At 35.1% G+C, this 22,362-nt stretch overlaps 1 protein-coding gene across 1 annotated transcript in view; it reads right to left on the bottom strand.

The window, feature by feature from the left end:
* Positions 1-1,680: 1,680 nt before the first annotated feature.
* The window catches only part of LOC106869404 (allatostatin-A receptor), a 152,684-nt gene continuing 132,002 nt past the window's right edge, over positions 1,681-22,362 (bottom strand). The window contains exons 4-6 of the mRNA XM_014915129.3: positions 17,926-18,238; positions 14,046-14,171; positions 1,681-2,518 (exon numbers count right to left, since the gene is read on the bottom strand). Coding sequence (XP_014770615.2) covers positions 2,273-2,518; positions 14,046-14,171; positions 17,926-18,238 — 685 coding nt within the window. The 3' untranslated portion in view covers positions 1,681-2,272. The remainder of the gene's footprint in view (positions 2,519-14,045; positions 14,172-17,925; positions 18,239-22,362) is intronic.

The following is a 22,362-nucleotide window of genomic DNA, read 5'->3' as shown; positions in this document are numbered from 1 at the left end:
CGCGATCCCACGACCCGCGAGTCCGCTGCCGTAACCACTGGACCATTGCGCCTCAGCGCTATTACATATACACGTGAATCCACATATATACACGCTTTAACTCTCACTTACTCATAAATCCTTGGAAACAGTCTTGACACAAAGAAGTGACACCATTTTGTGAGTGAGCTGCTAGAATTCTGCGAAGAAGTTAAATAAATCTAAAGGAAAACACGTATATGGGTGTTATTTTTTATTCTTGCCAAAATGGAAATGTATTTGATTGTCAATAGATTTGAAAATAGGCGAAAAGTTTGTTCGCTTAAACAAATTTGATAATATTGTACTGTCAACAAAATGTAAGTTAAACGAAACGCTGGTTTATCTTAAACATGAATAAGCACATCCGTCCCCACTTTACGCACACGCACACGTATATAAACACCGGATCTATGTATAAAGGCTTGTATGTGTTATGAGTGTATTTATATGTGTGTCTCTGTGTTTGTGTATATGTGTGCATATGCATACGTACATACTATACATACATACAAATATATATATATATATATATATATATATATATATATATATATATATATATATATATATATATATATATATATACATATATATACGTATGTATGCATGTACAATAGCAAACGCACGCACACACACGTACATAGCAACGCACATATACACAACATACACATACACACAAACACACACGCACGCACAAAAACATACACATACACACACGCGCACGTACAAAATACACACACACACGCACACGTACCCAACACCTACAACCCCACACAAACACACACACGAACACGCACATACTCAAAAACTGCCTGCTGACCTTCCACTAACCATTGTCCATAAGCACCCACTAACTATTCCTGCTACTAATTCCTTCCTCTACGTCACACACACACACACACAAACACATACACACTAACAGATAAACCACCAAACCATGCACACACACACACGCACACACACGTTCTGTTATCACACACACACTCGCAGACTCTCGCGCACGCACAGATATTCACCTCCCTTTTTCACTCTCCTGTCTTAGAAAGAACTTATCCCCCACCACCTCCTCTTCCGGTCCTTTCACAATGTAACCTCATGGGCATCGGTGCCATTTTCCTCTTCCTCCGTTTTTCCATTCTCCGAACTTTCTGTCTTTCCGACGAAGGGTTCCGCCCGAAACGTCATACTCTCTCTCCTTCCTTTCCCGAGCGTCCAATAACACTATCCGTATCACGTCCTCACTTTGTTGTTTTTTTGTTATTGTTTTTTGTATTTTTGAACCTATATATATATATATATATATATATAATATATATATGTATATATATATATATATATATATATATATATATATATATATATATATATGTAGACACACACATGCATAAATACATACATACATAATACATACACACATACCATACATACATACGTACGTAGGTACATACATACATACATACATGCTTGCATGCATGCATACATACATACATACATACATACATACATACATACATACATACATACATACACGTATGCATGTACCAATATATACAGCGAAATAACTTAAGAGGGTGATGATATGAATTTGGATTACCTTAAAGGGTTGTATACTGAATGTCATACACAATAAATATTTCATTCTTTTTAGAGTGTTTCTTCTTTGTTGGAGACAGTAAATATAAATCTAGTATTTTTTTTATGACTCTCAAGGAGAAGGGGAGATAATTTCAAGAAAATTCATCGGTAATTTACATAGTAGGGAAAAGACAGTCTGATCTCTATTGCAGCTAAAGGAAAATGAGATGTATGTTTCGGTCTATTCGACGTCGTCAGCACAGTTCAATATCAGTTTTCCTGCAGATCAGAAGCATTTTCACAAAATAGAAAGGGAATTAAGTGTGTTTTTGGCCAAGTTTAAAATGTATACAAACATGCATACACACAAAAAATATACTCATATAGCATTATTATATATTCGTGAATGCACACACACACACACACACACACACACGTGTGTATGTATGCATGCTTGTGTATGTATGTGTGCGTATGAATGTATGTACTTGTGTATGTGTATATACATAAGTAGAAAGCTAGATAGATTAATATATATATATATATATGTGTGTGTGTGTGTGTGTGTGTGTGTGTGTGTGCATATGTGTGTATACCTGTGTAAGCATGAGTATTCATGATTTATATAGTGTACATCTAACGATCTTAACTAAAATGCTTTTAGGTTGTCTGGTCGTCAACAGGTCTTTTCTCCATCGTTGCTGATTACAGTTCGACAGTAGTTCGTACCTCTGGTTGATATGCTATTACCGTCCATGGTTTTCGTCTCAAGTTCGAATACATCCTTCGCTCCGCTGCCCTCAAAGCAATGGCAGTATTTGTGGCACACATAGCGCATGCTCTTACGGAAGTTTCGTGACATGAAGAAATACACCACTGGATTAATACATGACTGAATGTACGGCGAAAAGTCGAAGATTATCTGTAGAAAATAAAATAATATGTAAGATATAGCATAACATAATATGATATTAATATAACGTAATATAATTATCATTCTGACATAAGGTTTTGTGAGGATGGGGCAAGCTGACGATGTTGATCCCAGTGTTCAACTGATATATAGTTTCTTGACGATTAAAGGATGAAAGGCAAAGTTATACACATATTCAGGACAAATATCTCAGTTTCTCTGATAATTTCGAACAGATTTTGGCTTATTTTGTCCTCAGTAGCAGAGCAGACCGTCACCTTCACTGTACTTCTCGAGGTGGTGATGGAGAAAATCGTCGTAGAAGAGTCAACTTGTGCATTGAAAATGAAGGACGAGACACTTTCAACACCTTTTATAAAGTTTTTGAAAGTCTTGTAAAGTCTAATATATTCTTTTGTAGTCTTATACCGTCTTATAAACATTTATTTTGCAATAAAATACTTACTAAGGAGAGACGTTTTAAACATCTTGTATATATATATATATATATATATATATATATATATATATATATATATCATAAATATAAGGGATTAGCAATTGAGTTGCTTCTCCAACATACTGAAAATTCAGAAACAGCAGTCAAAGAACTACCGTTTCTAAACTACAAATTTTTCTCTAAAACGGATGGCGATATTTATGGCACACATAGAACAAAAAACCGGAGGGAAAAGCACAAACAAAACAAGCCTTTAGTTAATTGGGTACGAATCGTTTCATGGTTAAGCGAGCGAAAACTTCACTATTCCAATCTTCAGCCCAAATATTCTGATAAATTTGAAAGTGTCTCTAAAAAAAATTCACGGTAATCCTCGGCCACGCGACACCAAAAATCAACGATAAGAAAGGCACTTACGAATTCATCGGCCAGCGAGTTCAGGCATCCCACCCCAAAGAAATCCATTCCATGTGCGCCACAAATAGTCCCGTATGAAAAAAAGTTCCGTGTGGAGGGATTACGGTTTAACTATCTAACTTAGAGATATCAAATATAAAATATACAAGCAATGAGGGCAGGGAATCGTCAATTAATAATAGAATTAACAATTAACAATTTTGTTTTGTTTGTGCTTTTCCCTCCGGTTTTTTGTTCTATGTGTGCCATAAATATCGCCATCCGTTTTAGAGAAAAATTTGTAGTTTAGAAACGGTAGTTCTTTGACTGCTGTTTCTGAATTTTCAGTATGTTGGAGAAGCAACTCAATTGCTAATCCCTTATATTTATGATGATAAATGGTCTTACCGATAAAGGTTTATTTCATACTGAACTACTTGGCAAAATTGTTAATTGTTAATTCTATTATTAATTGACGATTCCCTGCCCTCATTGCTTGTATATTTTATATTTGATATCTCTAAGTTAGATAGTTAAACCGTAATCCCTCCACACGGAACTTTTTTTCATACGGGACTATTTGTGGCGCACATGGAATGGATTTCTTTGGGGTGGGATGCCTGAACTCGCTGGCCGATGAATTCGTAAGTGCCTTTCTTATCGTTGATTTTTGGTGTCGCGTGGCCGAGGATTACCGTGAATTTTTTTTAGAGACACTTTCAAATTTATCAGAATATTTGGGCTGAAGATTGGAATAGTGAAGTTTTCGCTCGCTTAACCATGAAACGATTCGTACCCAATTAACTAAAGGCTTGTTTTGTTTGTGCTTTTCCCTCCGGTTTTTTGTTCTATGTGTGCCATAAATATCGCCATCCGTTTTAGAGAAAAATTTGTAGTTTAGAAACGGTAGTTCTTTGACTGCTGTTTCTGAATTTTCAGTATGTTGGAGAAGCAACTCAATTGCTAATCCCTTATATTTATGATGATAAATGGTCTTACCGATAAAGGTTTATTTCATACTGAACTACTTGGCAAAATTGTTAATTGTTAATTCTATTATTAATTGACGATTCCCTGCCCTCATTTCTTGTATATTTTATATTTGATATCTCTAAGTTAGATAGTTAAACCGTAATCCCTCCACACGGAACTTTTTTTCATACGGGACTATTTGTGGCGCACATGGAATGGATTTCTTTGGGGTGGGATGCCTGAACTCGCTGGCCGATGAATTCGTAAGTGCCTTTCTTATCGTTGATTTTTGGTGTCGCGTGGCCGGGGATTACCGTGAATTTTTTTTAGAGACACTTTCAAATTTATCAGAATATTTGGGCTGAAGATTGGAATAGTGAAGTTTTCGCTCGCTTAACCATGAAACGATTCGTACCCAATTAACTAAAGGCTTGTTTTGTTTGTGCTTTTCCCTCCGGTTTTTTGTTCTATGTGTGCCATAAATATCGCCATCCGTTTTAGAGAAAAATTTGTAGTTTAGAAACGGTAGTTCTTTGACTGCTGTTTCTGAATTTTCAGTATGTTGGAGAAGCAACTCAATTGCTAATCCCTTATATTTATGATGATAAATGGTCTTACCGATAAAGGTTTATTTCATACTGAACTACTTGGCAAAATTGTTAATTGTTAATTCTATTATTAATTGACGATTCCCTGCCCTCATTGCTTGTATATTTTATATTTGATATCTCTAAGTTAGATAGTTAAACCGTAATCCCTCCACACGGAACTTTTTTTCATACGGGACTATTTGTGGCGCACATGGAATGGATTTCTTTGGGGTGGGATGCCTGAACTCGCTGGCCGATGAATTCGTAAGTGCCTTTCTTATCGTTGATTTTTGGTGTCGCGTGGCCGAGGATTACCGTGAATTTTTTTTAGAGACACTTTCAAATTTATCAGAATATTTGGGCTGAAGATTGGAATAGTGAAGTTTTCGCTCGCTTAACCATGAAACGATTCGTACCCAATTAACTAAAGGCTTGTTTTGTTTGTGCTTTTCCCTCCGGTTTTTTGTTCTATGTGTGCCATAAATATCGCCATCCGTTTTAGAGAAAAATTTGTAGTTTAGAAACGGTAGTTCTTTGACTGCTGTTTCTGAATTTTCAGTATGTTGGAGAAGCAACTCAATTGCTAATCCCTTATATTTATGATGATAAATGGTCTTACCGATAAAGGTTTATTTCATACTGAACTACTTGGCAAAATTGTTAATTGTTAATTCTATTATTAATTGACGATTCCCTGCCCTCATTTCTTGTATATTTTATATTTGATATCTCTAAGTTAGATAGTTAAACCGTAATCCCTCCACACGGAACTTTTTTTCATACGGGACTATTTGTGGCGCACATGGAATGGATTTCTTTGGGGTGGGATGCCTGAACTCGCTGGCCGATGAATTCGTAAGTGCCTTTCTTATCGTTGATTTTTGGTGTCGCGTGGCCGGGGATTACCGTGAATTTTTTTTAGAGACACTTTCAAATTTATCAGAATATTTGGGCTGAAGATTGGAATAGTGAAGTTTTCGCTCGCTTAACCATGAAACGATTCGTACCCAATTAACTAAAGGCTTGTTTTGTTTGTGCTTTTCCCTCCGGTTTTTTGTTCTATGTGTGCCATAAATATCGCCATCCGTTTTAGAGAAAAATTTGTAGTTTAGAAACGGTAGTTCTTTGACTGCTGTTTCTGAATTTTCAGTATGTTGGAGAAGCAACTCAATTGCTAATCCCTTATATTTATGATGATAAATGGTCTTACCGATAAAGGTTTATTTCATACTGAACTACTTGGCAAAATTGTTAATTGTTAATTCTATTATTAATTGACGATTCCCTGCCCTCATTGCTTGTATATTTTATATTTGATATCTCTAAGTTAGATAGTTAAACCGTAATCCCTCCACACGGAACTTTTTTTCATACGGGACTATTTGTGGCGCACATGGAATGGATTTCTTTGGGGTGGGATGCCTGAACTCGCTGGCCGATGAATTCGTAAGTGCCTTTCTTATCGTTGATTTTTGGTGTCGCGTGGCCGAGGATTACCGTGAATTTTTTTTAGAGACACTTTCAAATTTATCAGAATATTTGGGCTGAAGATTGGAATAGTGAAGTTTTCGCTCGCTTAACCATGAAACGATTCGTACCCAATTAACTAAAGGCTTGTTTTGTTTGTGCTTTTCCCTCCGGTTTTTTGTTCTATGTGTGCCATAAATATCGCCATCCGTTTTAGAGAAAAATTTGTAGTTTAGAAACGGTAGTTCTTTGACTGCTGTTTCTGAATTTTCAGTATGTTGGAGAAGCAACTCAATTGCTAATCCCTTATATTTATGATGATAAATGGTCTTACCGATAAAGGTTTATTTCATACTGAACTACTTGGCAAAATTGTTAATTGTTAATTCTATTATTAATTGACGATTCCCTGCCCTCATTTCTTGTATATATATATATATATATATGTATGTATGTATGTATAATCCCATTGTTTCACATACATTTGTACTATTGATAAACAAAAAATCGTTGAAGCTAGTTTGGTATGTATGTGAATAAATCTATTAAAAAAAACTACACGTTTTTCAAATTCGGGTGCATTTTCAAAAACAAAATTCTCCTATGTGTGTATGTGTGTGTGAGTGTGTATGTATATATATGTGTGTATATATGTATGTAAATATGTGCGTGTGTGTGTGTGCATGTATGTATGTGCGCGTAATTTTGTTTTCGGAACCTACCATTTCACAGCCGGTGTTGTTTTGTTTATGTCCTTGTAGCCTAGTGGTTCGCCAAAAGTGACCGATAAAATAAGTATCAGACTTTAAAATAAAAACATACTGACATCCATTTCTTTATACTAAGCCTGCAGAGGTGGTGCCTCTGCATAGTCGCAATCCAATCAATGAGACAAATAAAGCGTAAAAGATAAAATCCGGACGTATAAAACTCTGAACCATTCACCCAGAAAAGTATAACCAAACCATTTATGATTAAAATATATCGCAATAACGTTTTACCTTAACGTTTCCTATCTCAAAGTTAGTCTACGATTGGAAAGGCATAAAAATTAATGATGTGTGCCAGTTTTCTTTTTAACGTTTAAATGTTTCTAGATGTTTTGAATCTGTCAAATATATTCTTCCAATTTTAACCATAAAAACTATTGATCTTAGCGTTATAACATGCTACATTCTTTAATTATTCCTAATTATTATATTTCTTTTTGATGAGATATCGACTGGTTTTCGTTTCCGAAATTTTGACGTGTAAATATTTTCGATATTCCCGTTCCACCATTTTGTCATATTTCTTTCCCACCTTTGTTCACCAAATCAAAATCAAATTTGATTTGAGACTGTCATATAATATAATATAACACAATATAATATAATAAAATGCAATATAATATAATTATGTATACATACATACACACATATATATATATATATGTATGTTTGTATATATATATATATGTATTTGCATATATATATATATATATAGTGAAAAATATAACAAAAGGAGGAAAATGCACACAATTTATATATCTTTAATATATTTTAAAGGATAGAGTATGATGGTAGTCTACCGGTTTCACGTTTCGCTAATCATGACGTTAAAATTGGTGATAATATTATAATTTCGTATTTTCTTAAGGCGTCTTTGCTTGTTCATGCTGCTTGTATGAGAGTTTGTTTGTAAATGACCTAGCATGTAGAAAAAACTATATATATATATATATATATATATACATACACACACATATATTTATATATTTATATATATATATATATATATATATATATATATATATATATATATATATATATATATATATATATATATATATATACATATAAATATATATATAGATACTTTTCCCTACCACTATCCTATGTCCCCCTTTATCTCATAATAATTCCTTACTTTTGTCTTGATTATTGTCAGTTATTACAGATTATTTCCACCCAGTTTTGGTTTTAGCTATTTTATTTAATTTCGGTAATCTAATGTTTTGTTTACTGAAGTCCTTGGGGTTTTTACGAGAAGCCTTCGAGGAATTTTTATTGTTCAAACATTATTGTTGCCATGTTTGTTAGCTCGACCTCAGTGCTTGATTGGTACTTAATTTATCGACCCCGAACGGATGAAAAGCAAAGTCGACCTCGACACAATCTGAACTCAGAATATAAAGACGGACGAAACACCGCTAAGCATTTTGTCCAGCGTGCTAACGAATAATAATAATCGATTAGCTTCCTGCAAGTTCCAAGCCTTGTGCCTATAGTAGAAAGGATGAATTTTTTTACATCCCCCAACTGTTTAGTAAACCTTGCTAAATCTACCTTCCGTATCTTTTTATTATCTATTCATTTGATGATTTGTTCTAGTTTTTATTTTGCCTGGTTATTTATCTTTTATTCATTCGTTATTTGCCAGTTGCATTTATTAATTGAGAGCTGTACAAGTCATCTCTCTAATAAATCAGTTCTTTATACTCTCCATTTTTTTGCTACGACAATCACAGCACTAAATTCTATTTTCTATTCCGTTTTTATCTTTCTCATCACGGAATCAAAACTGTTATCTACTGCAACAAAACTTCAGAACAAATACTCTAATTAATGTTAGCATATAAAAAAAAAATAAAAGAGCTAAAAAAAAAAGAACTCCATAACTTAAAGCCAGTTTTATTCTCCCTATGCTCATCCATTTCAGCACACATTTTGATCTGGGTTCTCACATCCTCCCATACACCAGCTTCTGGCCAAATGGGCATGTCTTCGTAAAAGCACTTTTATTTTTTTACCTGTTCATTTTACTTATTTATTTATTTTTACTCATCTATTAATTTATCTATTTGCCCATTGGATATACACCATTATTTCCTTCCTAATTTATCTTTTATTCATGATTTCCTTCGTAATTTATTAATCTACTCATTATTTATATAAGTATTCAATTTATATTATCTTAGCATCTTGTCTTATCCACTTTGTCCATCATTTATTTATTTATCTATTTATTTAATTTTTACGATTTCTTTGCTAATCTCTGTATCACTTATCTCACAACGATTTATTATTTATTCACTTTGCACACATTAATCTAATTTATATAAACCCACAGCTCTTCTTTATTTAGTTCCGACAGCACTTAGCTAAACTCCTTCGACTTTCTTTACAACCCACTAACTTTGACTTTTTTTCAATCTATTATCTTTTAATTGTTTCTCTTTAGACTGCGGCCATGCTAGAGCACCACCTTGAAGAGTTTAGTCGAACAAACTGAACCCAGTATTTATTTTTAGGCCCACTATTTATTTTTATTTGCGCATGCGTATACCCCTGTGTGTGTGTCTATGTTTAGTAAGTGTGTAGACACACACAGGGGTATACGCATGCGTAAATAAAGACACATACAATAGGAATGTAAAATGGCTGATCATTAGTAAGGAAAGACACACGAAAGAAAGAAGAAAGCAAAGAACCACTGATGAGGTCACAGAAGTGTGACGAAAGAACTCTGGCTGAAATACGATTAATATAAAATAAAGCTGAAGCAAATGAAGCAAATGTCATGGTGCTGTTTTTCCTACCCAACTGACCCTACCATACTGTGTAGTCATTAAAAACAAATGATGCACATGCGCGAAATTAAGAATATAAAATGGCGACAATTTACCCATCGCACACTGTATATTTATTACATATATATGCGTGTGTGTATGTGTGTAAGGTGTATAGCTTAGATAACTTGGCCCAGGACATGTCTAACTCCGTAATACTTGGAGTAGTCGTATGTGTATCATGTTCGGGGATGCCACAGCCTACGCGAGTAGGGAAACGTTGTAAAATTTATTCGAGTGTCGGCGGTTTGGTTGTTATTTCTAGGAAACATTTATCCAGGTATCATCTTGATGTTATGTTTTTTCCTTCCTTCTTTGATTTCTTTCAGGTTAATGTTGAAGAAAGCTGGACCAGATGAGGTAAAGAAGAGAAAAAAAAAACATTTTGTCATAAATTTTTGTTATGTAGTGTGAGCATGACTTTTGCAGGGGTTATATCGCACTTGATAAAAATCATAAAACAAACGAACAGTCGCTTGAAAGCCTAAAAGCCTTTTCATTCCCAAACACATATAAACACTCCCACCTCATAGACACATATAAAATACATGTACACTAGCATATACTTATGCATAGCTATCTATCTATCTATCTATCTATCTATCTATCTATCTATCTATCTATCTCTACCTCCTTCCCTCCCTCTCTCCCTATCTATCTATCTATCTATCTATCTATCTATCTATCTATCTATCTGTCTATCTATCTATCTATCTATCTATCTGTCTGTTTGTCTGTCTGTCTGTCTGTCTGCCTGTCTGTCTGTCTGAGTATCTACAGCGCACTCACGTAATGAAAGCTGAAATCACAAATGACATTCTACCCAACCGCGACAGAGGAGTGTCATTTGCGATTTGAATTCCACCTGAATAAATGCTAATTTCTGACAGCATGAAACCAGCATCAATTATGGAAAGCGAAGAGAAAAAAAAACTGAAAGTGAAAGAGAAAAAAACTAAGGATCTCTAATGAAAACATAAACAAAACTTAAAGAAAAGATTGTAAACGAAAACACTATGGCATTCAAAGTGCCTAAAATGAGCTTACATTCATTCATACATACATACATACATACATACATACATACATGTATATATATATGTGTATGTGTGTGCGTATATATCACACATACACACACACATATGTGTGTGTATACGTATAAAGGAATATACATCATATATATATATATATATATATATATATATATATATATAGATGCATACATGTGTGGTTTGTGTGTGTGTCTATATCTGTGGGGGGATCGTTAACTCAATTTCGAGCGCAACTACTTTGTCAGTGTAGACATATGCGTCTAACAGTTCTCATATTTTTCCTTCCCAGACATATTTACTTTCGTAATGAATCATGCTTGAGCTACGCTGTCCTCATTCACTTCTCCAAAATTTCTTTGCAGCAAATGAAGGCAGCAGTTCTTCGTTGGTGATGTTTGCATATAAACCACTCTTTAAAAGTATAATGCGGCCTCTGGCTGTGTATGTGAGATCAATCATCCTTGGCCCCTCTATTATACAGAACTTCATCAGTTTTTGGGTAATACACTTTAAGGAGCGGTTCGATTTTTCTCAAACACACGTTGCTCTTCCCAGATGTAGGCAGTCATTTGCTTCTGTTCAGTGAAAGATATTCTCAATAGCAGTGATACTGCTGAAAGACCAACGGTAGTAGATTGTGATGCCTACAATCTTTATGTCAGTTTGTGCCGAACTCACTTACCGAGAACTATCTACTAAAATAAATTTCGTTGTGCATTTATGCAGATAAATATTTACGTATTTTCTGTCCCGCTTAAGTGGAAAATTAGTTTGAAGAGAGACGTAAGAAAGAAAAATATATCCAGAGAGGATAGGAAGAATAAAAGGTTTAGTTATGAAAGGTGAAGTGGTATTAAGATTGACAGGAGTAGGCTTGAAAGAAGGAGGGATGAGAAAAAAGAGAAGCAACGAAAGAAAGATAGAAAGGGAAAGAGACGAAGATGACAGGAGAAGCAGAGAAAGACATCAAAATGAGAAAGGAAACGACGATGGGAGGAGATAACATTTCACTAATGTACAAACGCACACTGGCAAACACTCTAACACATGGATGCACACGTACAAACATAGATGCACTCGTATACACACATACACACATCACAACGTAAGTCAAGACAGTAAAAGTTTGTAAATTTCTTCTTTGATTCTGGTGTCATCGAGAAAAAATCTATTCTCAGATACACTCGTGCACTAACATGCGTACACACAAACGGGCACACGCACGCACACTCACGCACACGCACGCACGCATACACACACACGCACGCACACACACATACACGCACACACACACACACACACACGCACACACACGCACGCACACACAAACTATTCGAATTCACAAGCATATACTCACACGCGTACACACATATGCACATTCACATACATATCAAAACTGAAATATGGAATGTAAATGGAAATATCTCATGCCAGAAAAGTTTAAAGCTACTCACCAAGATATACGTATGTGTGCCGTCCCACTAAATTAATCCTTTATGTTTGTTGTTTACACCATCTTTTTATTATGTAGTTTAGTGGTAGAAATTATGATAGGGCCCCTCCGAAAATTTAAGGGTTTTTGGTAGGAGATATCATTCAGATAAGAAACGAAAAATCTAAATCATGGGCAGCGATCTCAGTAGATGTCGTTTTTATTGGCATAAGCCACGAATTAGAGGGACCTTATAATATGATTATGGATTTCGAAAAAGTAGCTCATAACGGATTTCTGGAACCGTTTCCTTGGTCGAATTTGGCATGCTGCTTGTTTCATTTAGGACAAAATGTGTACAAGCATGTTGTGCAAGAAGGACTAAAATGCAGATATTACGAAGATGAAAGCTTTAGTCTAAAAATGCGGTGTTTTGTTGCCCTTGCCTTTCTGCCGGTTAATGATGTTGTAGATGGATGTGAACAACTTGTAGATGATGATGATATTCCACAGTCAATTGTCTCCTATTTTGAAAATGATTATATCGGACCATCTAGAGGAAGAGTACAGAGGAGGCGACGCCTTGAACCTTGATTTCCATGTTTGGAATCGATATTTGGGAATGTTTGGGATTGATGGTTGACGAGGATTGCTCCAGCTACAAATAGATTAGAAGCTTACCACAGCGTGCTGAAAAACGCAGTGAATATTAGTCATCCAAATGTTTAGAAACTTGATGTGATTAAATGTGAGGAAAGATTTACCAGTACCAAATTGCAGAAATTTATGCAAGAAGAATCAAGCCAAAAGAAAAAAAATACAGATATGAATCTGCGCATAAAAATGTCATGGAAAAAGATGATCCAAGCCGAAAATTTTTTTTTTTTAAAGCAATTGCACACCATCTTAAATTTTAAGAAAAAATAAATATGTAATACAGCAAACCTTAAAATAAACGTTTTTTAATTCAGATATTCGTTCTTCCATTTTTCCTATGATCTCAACGAATTGATTGACAACGAATTGACCTGGGAATGAATTGACCAACGACGAAGTAACTGGGGACAAATTAAACGACAACAAATTGCCGTCGACGAATTGATTGGGACACCATATATATATTTATATATGTAGTAGCGGACGCTTGCTAGTGTGCTAAGCAAGTGGGACTGAACTGGAAATCACGTGATTGCGAAAAGACCTTCCTAATCATACAGACATACATTAATATCGCGTTGTCCTCATCTCATAGTGAGTTTTAGTTAGCTTTCTAACATTTTCCACATTAAATATATTAGTATATTTAATGCGGAGAATTGTCTGTCTGTCTATCTATCTGTCTGTCTGTCTCACCGCATTATTAATTTTAGATAGGCATTTTCTAACGTTCCGCTCCTTAAATACAGTAACACCGATTTAATTATAAAATGTACACATAACACACACCCTCGACAAATGTTTACTGTCTGAGGTAGATGCTAATACATATATCGAGAACAAAAATAGAATTAAATCTGTTGACGTTTACGTCTATGAAACATGTGATATACATCTTACCTTAATGAATAAACTTGGACTCGTGAAATACGGAGCAGTATCAACGCGTCTCATTAATCGGAATAGCAGCTTTGGGCCCCAACATAGCAAAAAGATCAAAATAATTGCAAGGAGCATTTTGATCACCTGAAACGAGACAAGAAAAAGGCGAAGAATGAAAAGACAATTTTCGTTTACAATTCTACATTTATAATAGATTAAACGAAACGCAAACAAATAGCTTCTATCTATCTATCTATCTATCTATCTATCTATCTATCAATCTATCTATCTATCTATCTATCTATCTATCTATCTATCTATCTATCTGCCTGCCTGAGTAAAATAGATCAAAAGATTAAGGAACGGGCTTGTTCCGGGATTCGAAACCCTAACCTCAAACAATTGTACAATTGCACTTTGCACATTTCTCAGCACTATTTGCTGACGACATCTTAGGCTTAACTGATTAAATTTCTAGTCAAAATCAGGCCTGCAGTTGAAAAGAAATAAGCATTCAGGTGACCGAGACATCAGTAAAACAAGTGGATCAGCCAACGAGAACACTGGGCGACTGTCAAGCAAAACAAGTGACCAACACACTTGATAAATAAATAAGGTTTGCAGAAAATCAACCAACCAGGACACTGGGCAAGTATTGGTCAAAAACGCGATCAAAACTGTTGATAAACAAGTGACATCATCAGTAATCCATATTTTGATTTGGCAGTAATCCAGAAAGATGGATTACTACCAAATCAAAATATGTGGCCAGAACATCCGAAAACAAATTACGTATTCAGACACTCAGCCATCCCAAACTCTGGGCCACAGGTGGACGAAAATAAGTGACGTCACTGAGTTTATAACCAATCAAGACTTGAACTTATATATTGAAAACTTATATATACAGAGCAGTTTCATCTTGAAAAACGGTTCAAGTTATCACCAGCAAAACCAAAGACGAAAATTTCCTCTTCATGTTCTACGATAGAAATTGTAAAAAATCCATTTTTCTATGCTTTTTCTTACTTCTTAAAAAGACTCCATTTTATCTAATTGTTAATATAACTTCATCTATAAAACTCTCAATCATGCACTATTGTTATGAAATTCTTTGAATATTTGAACTTCTATGATTTTATTTTACTATGAGATTCGATGAATATTTAAATTTGTACGAACGTTGGATATTTTAAGCATGGTTTATCGAATTTTCTACTCTGCTTTCAATTTCTTTGAAAAATTTTTAATATTTACCGTTGGAAAGCAAAAAAGTTGTTCAATCCGGTATGATATTTTGATAAATTCTCAGAAAATTTAAAACCTACAACGCACGCGTGTGCGTAGCTGAATTAAATTTGGGTAATAACCCTGTAGCATGCTATACAAAGCTCGTCCGCATTTATTGGCTACCTGATGCCATCATACAGTAGGAATGCTCTTGTTACTGGATGTACACCAGGAATTCTATAGCATCAGTAGAGCTTATATAAATAGATGAATAAGCGAAAATGGATTGAACTCAAACCACTACTATTGTTTCGACACATTTTTACACTCGTAGTACTATGGGGAGATAATATCCTTAACATATTGTGTAATCACCATCAAAGCTTCAAAATAATGTGTTTCCTCAGGTGGTTATTTTAAATAAGTCCTTCATTTCACGCTGTATGAGAATGAATACCCAAAGCAGTGTGCGCTATTTTCAGCAATTTGCAAACACAATCATACACACACACACACACACACATGCATACATTTTAAAATTTCTTTTGAAGTAAACAATAACCGTGAGTCTAGTAAAGTCTTACGAATGGAATTTTTTGCGATGGAAATTACGTAGAGCGTCCATGTTCTTTGGTGACAAAATTAATCTTCTTCTTCCTATTATAGCACCAACAACTCTCCCTTGAATGCATTTAGTGTAGTCTGCTCTGTTGCACGCATTCGGGTATATTTCCGCCTTGAGGACAACTTCCGCTATTTTGTGCAGCCAATTGTGAAGACCGAGAGAATGTCATGCACGCCTTACTTTCACTTTTAAGTAACCCATTCGAAATACCTTCTGGCTTAACACTATCACCATACTCTTAAGATTCTTTCGAGGTGTTCAAACTGTAGGAGTATTCTTGAGTCGATTCATGGTCCCCTTTTTGTTTCCCGTTTGTCTGTGACAAGCGTGCAACACAGTCGATTGGGATGGTCATTAGAACGTCCGTGATGATGACGACCATCATTGTTATTATTATTATTATTATTATTATTATTGCTGTTGTTGTTGTTATTGTTGTTGTTGTTGTTGTTGTTGTTATTATCATCATCATCATCATCATCATCATCATCATCATTATTATTATTATTATTATTATTATTATTATTATTATTATTATTATTATTATTATTATTATTATTTCACTGCACAGTATTGGTATAAATCCTGATAGTTGTTGTGGTCTTTGCTATCAAGTCTTAACAAAGGCCATAGGCAGAAAGTCCTTCACAAGAATATGAGTTGTTCCAGGAGGTTAAGATTTTGTCTGGTCTTGACACTCAACCGTTTCCGATACTGTGATAGCCGTTTTAGAATTGAACCTAATGACTTGATGCGAACTGATACGACTTTCGTTTTTGCTGCAGAGTATCCCCGCATTAAATCAGCATTTTTTTTAGATCTTTTCTACTTTCTTGTCTGCAAAGTTTGTGTCTGACGGCATTACAATGTCAATTATGTGGCATTCTCTCTTTCATTATGTAATATATGATATCCGATCTCTGGCGTTCAATTGTTCTGTTTGTCTGGATGTCAAAATCCTATAGAATTCATGGTTTACCAAGTTGATTGGAGATTTTTCTGTTACATAATTGTTTCACTGAAATGTAGTATCCTATATCTTGTTTTGCAAAGCAACCAGTGTAAATTAAAACAAACCTTATCACTTTGCTTGCATTCATTCTGAGCTGACATTTTACAAACTGCTATAGTATGTTCAGTGGAGGCACAATGGCCCAGTGGTTAGGGTAGCGGACTCGCGGTCATAGGATCACGGTTTCGATTCCCAGACTAGGCGTTGTGAGTGTTTATTGAGCGAAAACACCTAAAGCTCCACGAGGCTCCGGCAGGGGATGGTGGCGAACCCTACTGTACTCTTTCACCACAGTTTTCTCTCACTCTTACTTCCTGTTTCTGTTGTGCCTATAATTCAAAGGGTCAGCCTTGTCACACTGTGTCACGCTGAATATCCCCGAGAACTACGTTAAGAGTACACGTGTGTGTGGAGTGCTCAGCCACTTGAACGTTAATTTCACGAGCAGGCTGTTCCGTTGATCGGATCAACTGGAACCCTCGTCGTCGTAAGCGACGGAGTGCCAACAACAATAGTATGTTCAAGTGCCGCCTATGTAATCAGAGAATGGAAAATACTCACTGATTCTTTAAGAACAGCATTTCAATAAAACTAACATCATTCTTATATGCTGTTGGTTTTGTTTTTAATTTTACGCTGTACATATATGCACGCATACATACACATATACAGACACACACACGTGTCCACGCACACGCACACACACACACACACACACACACACACACACACACACACACACACACACACACACACACACCCTGAGCAACAAAACTTTACGATCCATAAGTATTTCACCTTATTGTAAACGTACACAAATTTCAAAGCTTTCTGTTCATCCGAAACTTCCCCACAACCTCTGTCCTTTAATTTCAAGCCTCATCTTGAATACCATACTCATATATCGACAACATTGAAGATCCATCATCATTTAGGAACTCATCATTCTTATGTCCTCTGTCAATCACTGTTGAAATAAAAACATATTTCTTGACTAATGATTTAAAAAACTTGATAAGATATAACATTACCTGCCTACGTTTATGTAACACTTCAGCACTTTGTTCTTTGGGCATGCGTTTCAGTACAGGGCATGGGCGGGGTGACTTCTTGTGATCAGGAGTCTGCGTTTGAGGAGAGTCTTTTTTACATGCACCGCCACTAACGCAGTCACCGCTTCCACAACCAGTTTTGTTGGCAGCGCTGTTGCAGCATTCACTACTGCTTGCCCGCTCATTAACACCGGAAGTGGTTGGTGATGCCAAAGTACGGTAATTACGGTTACTGGTCATGCCTTTGAAAGATTGCTTCTGCTTGCCTTCTTCATTAGATTCATCTTGTCGTCTGGAAAAAAAAAATCAACGGGAAATGTTTGTTTTAAGATTAACACATTTTCTACGATATATATGATTATGTTGTCGATATGCTGTAAGTATAATATACATATATAAAATAATGAAACAAAAAACAGTATATTGTTGTTATTATGTTGTTATTGAACTCAGAACGTAAAAACAGACGAAATACCGCTAAGCATTTCGCCCGGCATGCTAACCTTTCTGACAGCTCGCCGCTTTCATACATATATTCTTTTCTACTCTAGGCACAAAGCCCGAAATTTTGGGAGAAGGGGGTCAGTCGATTAGATCGACCCCAGTACGCAACTGGTACTTAATTTATCGACCGCGAAAGGATGAAAGGCAAAGTCGACCTCGGCGGAATTTGAACTCAGAACGTAAAGAGAGACGAAATACCGCTAAGCATTTCGCCCGGCATGCTAACCTTTCTGACAGCTCGCCGCTTTCATACATATATTTTCAGGGTGTTCAGGCTAATTTGACAGTTTGCATAAAAGGCAAAGAAAACACAATATTCTAAGTAACTTTCACTTTCTAAAATGATGAATCTTAATGATGAATCTTAAGTTATGCAGCTAGCTGTGCTGTCATAACTACCACACTGTTTCACTTCTTACTATCAAAGTGTTTTGATACTGATTGAGTGGTTTGCCATCGTTAATTTCCATTTAATCACGTGACCAGCGTTTAAAATAAAAACTGCGTATTTTGCTGGCAGCTCTCTTTAAAAATGTTTATCCTCCTTTCATATGTAAACAATGAAATTAAATGAAAATGTATTTCTCGCAAAATTTATAACAAAATTTACACACACACACACACACACACACACACACACACACACACACACACACACACACACACATATATATACATACATATCTGCTCACAAAATAAAATTTCAAATAATAAATGTCAACTACATACACACACATTTGTGTATATATATTTAAGCATGTATGTATAAATATGTATATATTATATACATATATATGTATGTATATATGTATGTATGAATGTACGTTTATATATACATATACACACATATATGTATATATGCATAAAACGTATATATATATATATATATATATATATATATATATATATATATATATGCGAGTAAAAATAAATACAAAAAAGGTCTTTTTTTATGATTGTGTATAGAGGAATATATTATTTTGTTTAAAAGAGTTCCAACACTGTCTGTTTTTTATGTTTTATTTATATTCCTGCAGAACCAATGTGGGGTATAGAATATGGAATATACAATATATAATATAATATACAATATATAATATAAAATAAAATAAAATAAAAATGGATGGCACCATGAAAGAAAGTATTGAATGTAGATGAAATATTGAGTGTTCAATATAAAGGATCAAATATATAAATATATAAATATAAATATATAAAGGCGACTCGAGTTTCAGGGCTAGTTCCCTTCGTCATGGCCGGTATGACAGACTTTAACAGACTGTATATATATATATATATATGCACACGGTCTTTGGGCTAAATTTGACAGTTTGCATAAAAGGAAAAGAAAACAATATCCCAGCCAAAAGTGAAAGTATTTAGAAACAATCGAAAATATCAACTCGATTATGGCTGGGAGATAAAAATTTCCTCTAAATAGTCGTTCTCAGCTTCCATCACGCTTTGTAGACGGATTCGGAACCTGGCGCATGCGTTCCTCATTGTATCCCTGAGAAGATCTTCGGAAACTTGAAGGCTCAAAGGTCTATTAGGTTCAAAACTTTTCATGCACCGCTCGTATATAAGTGATAATTCAAATGAGGGAAGAAGTTAAATTGACATTACAATTGTTTCCGTAAACGGACGATATCATTATTTCATATCTTATACAATGCTATGCAGTTCATAGAACGTGGTGTAATACAGGCCGTAATGTCTGGAAATATCTGATAATAATCCTGCAGTCTATTTGCTTCCTGGGATCTTATGATCTGAAGGCACGATCGACCAAACGAAAATCTCGAGATGAGTTCGTTCGGGCGTATTTACAATATGCAAATAGAAATAACTCTTGAAGCTTTTGCTTGACATCTTTTATAAGTTTTAAGAAAATTAATCCTAATAAAAGACATAGACGTTAATCCAAACTAAATAAAATCAAAATGAAGTCGGCTGGAAGTTATTACATTGATCAAAGCGTTGCCCGTTGAACGACGGTCAACGATTTAATGACGTTCACGGTCACATTAGCATTTAGATTGGGAACTAGGATAATAAATTCTAAATTATGAACCCACCCACCCCATTCCTCATACAATCCCATCGAAACAACGCACACACAGACATACAGAAATACACACACTAACGTGAAGTGGCTTCCATGTACACATACATATACTTAATTATAATCCCAGCATGACCGCACACATATTATACATAAAGACATTAGTATAACGTTATACGTATAAACACACACATACGTGTTCACATCCACGCCCACACGCACGCTCATATATATATATATGTGTGTGTGTATATTAATACAAATTGTACATATGTGTAACTATAAAGAATCCAGACAGAAAGAAGGAAGTGGAGACAGGTAGAAAGTGCGGGTACGTGTGTAAGTATGTATGCACGTATGTATGTATGTATGTATGTATGTGTGTATATATATATATATATATATATATATATATATATATATATATATATATATATATATATATATATATATATATACCAGAGTAAGCACATAAATGCGAAGCAAGGTGGAAAAAATAGTACTCGAATACTAGAGGTAGAGTAATATCTTTTATTAAAAAGCTGCGAAAATATCACGAAAACTGTTACTCAGAGCTTTCACGCTCCCGTTCGTCGGACAGTTTTGTTTAGAAACTGTCCGACGAACGCAGACGAACGCAGACACGCCGTTACACGTTACATAAAATACTAGAAAACCACCGCTTGCATATCTTTTTGAAGGACAATATATTATAAGCAGCTCACCTATCCACAAAATTATAATTAGCTGTATGTAAAGTGATCGGTAGTCTTCGTGAAGTGTGTCATGAACCGAATGATTTGATTAAATTAAATTTTTAAAATAATGCACCAGCTGGCTTTATAAAATTTCATTCAAAAATTTTCAATTAAACGCCATCTACTTAATTCCATCAATTTTTTTAAATATTCAAATTCATGCTTTTTATGGGCGATCGAGAATAATGGAAGGGAGAGAAAAAAAGGATTATCACAGCAAACAACGTCACGCTAAATGAACGAGATTTTAAACGTTATTTTGTTTATTGACCAAGCGACACCCAAAATGATGGAAGATCGCTTGTTTAAGAGAATTGACTACAACTCCCTACAAATGCGCACCAACGGAAGAGGGATGCATAGATGCGTTATCTGCAAGTTAAATTTTGAAATGCGGTTACGAGTGTGTGTATAGATATATTATAAATCAATTGAATTATGTTGGGTCACCGTCTTCTGCTATGAACCATAGAAGACGATGCTCCAGAATGGCCACAGTCCAATGAGTGAAACAAGTAAAAGATAAAAAATGTTGCATAAATATATATATATATACACACACACACACACACACATATATATATATATATATATATATATATATATATATACACACACACACACACATATATATATATATATGTGTGTGTGTGTGTGTGTGTATGTATGTATGTATGTATGTATGTATGTATACATACACATATATGCTTACATACATGCATACACACATATCTATCTATCTATCTATCTATCTGTGTATTTTTCCCTTGTTTACAATTAAAAATTAAAATAAATAAATAAATAAATGCGCCCTTTTAAAGCCTAGCCAGGCTCATGGGCCCGGTTTCCCGGTTTCAATGGCGTATGTGTTCCCCGGCTGGACGAGACGCCAGTCCATCGAAGCGTTACTCATTTTTGCCAGCTGAGTGGACTGGAGCAACGTGAAATGAAGTGTTTTGCTCAAGAACACAACGCGTCGCCCAGTCCAGGAATCGAAACCACAATCTTACGTTCATGATGCTGACACCCTAACCCCTAAGCCACGCGTCTCCACCTTGTTTCCAATTAACACGGAAAAAATAAACAGTC

The sequence above is a fragment of the Octopus bimaculoides genome, chromosome 10, assembly GCF_046866305.1.
Source record: "Octopus bimaculoides isolate indiv1 chromosome 10, ASM4686630v1, whole genome shotgun sequence".
In the NCBI taxonomy this organism is placed as follows: domain Eukaryota; kingdom Metazoa; phylum Mollusca; class Cephalopoda; order Octopoda; family Octopodidae; genus Octopus; species Octopus bimaculoides.
Note: the sequence above shows the minus strand (reverse complement) of the source record. Positions and strands in the feature narration are given on the sequence as shown.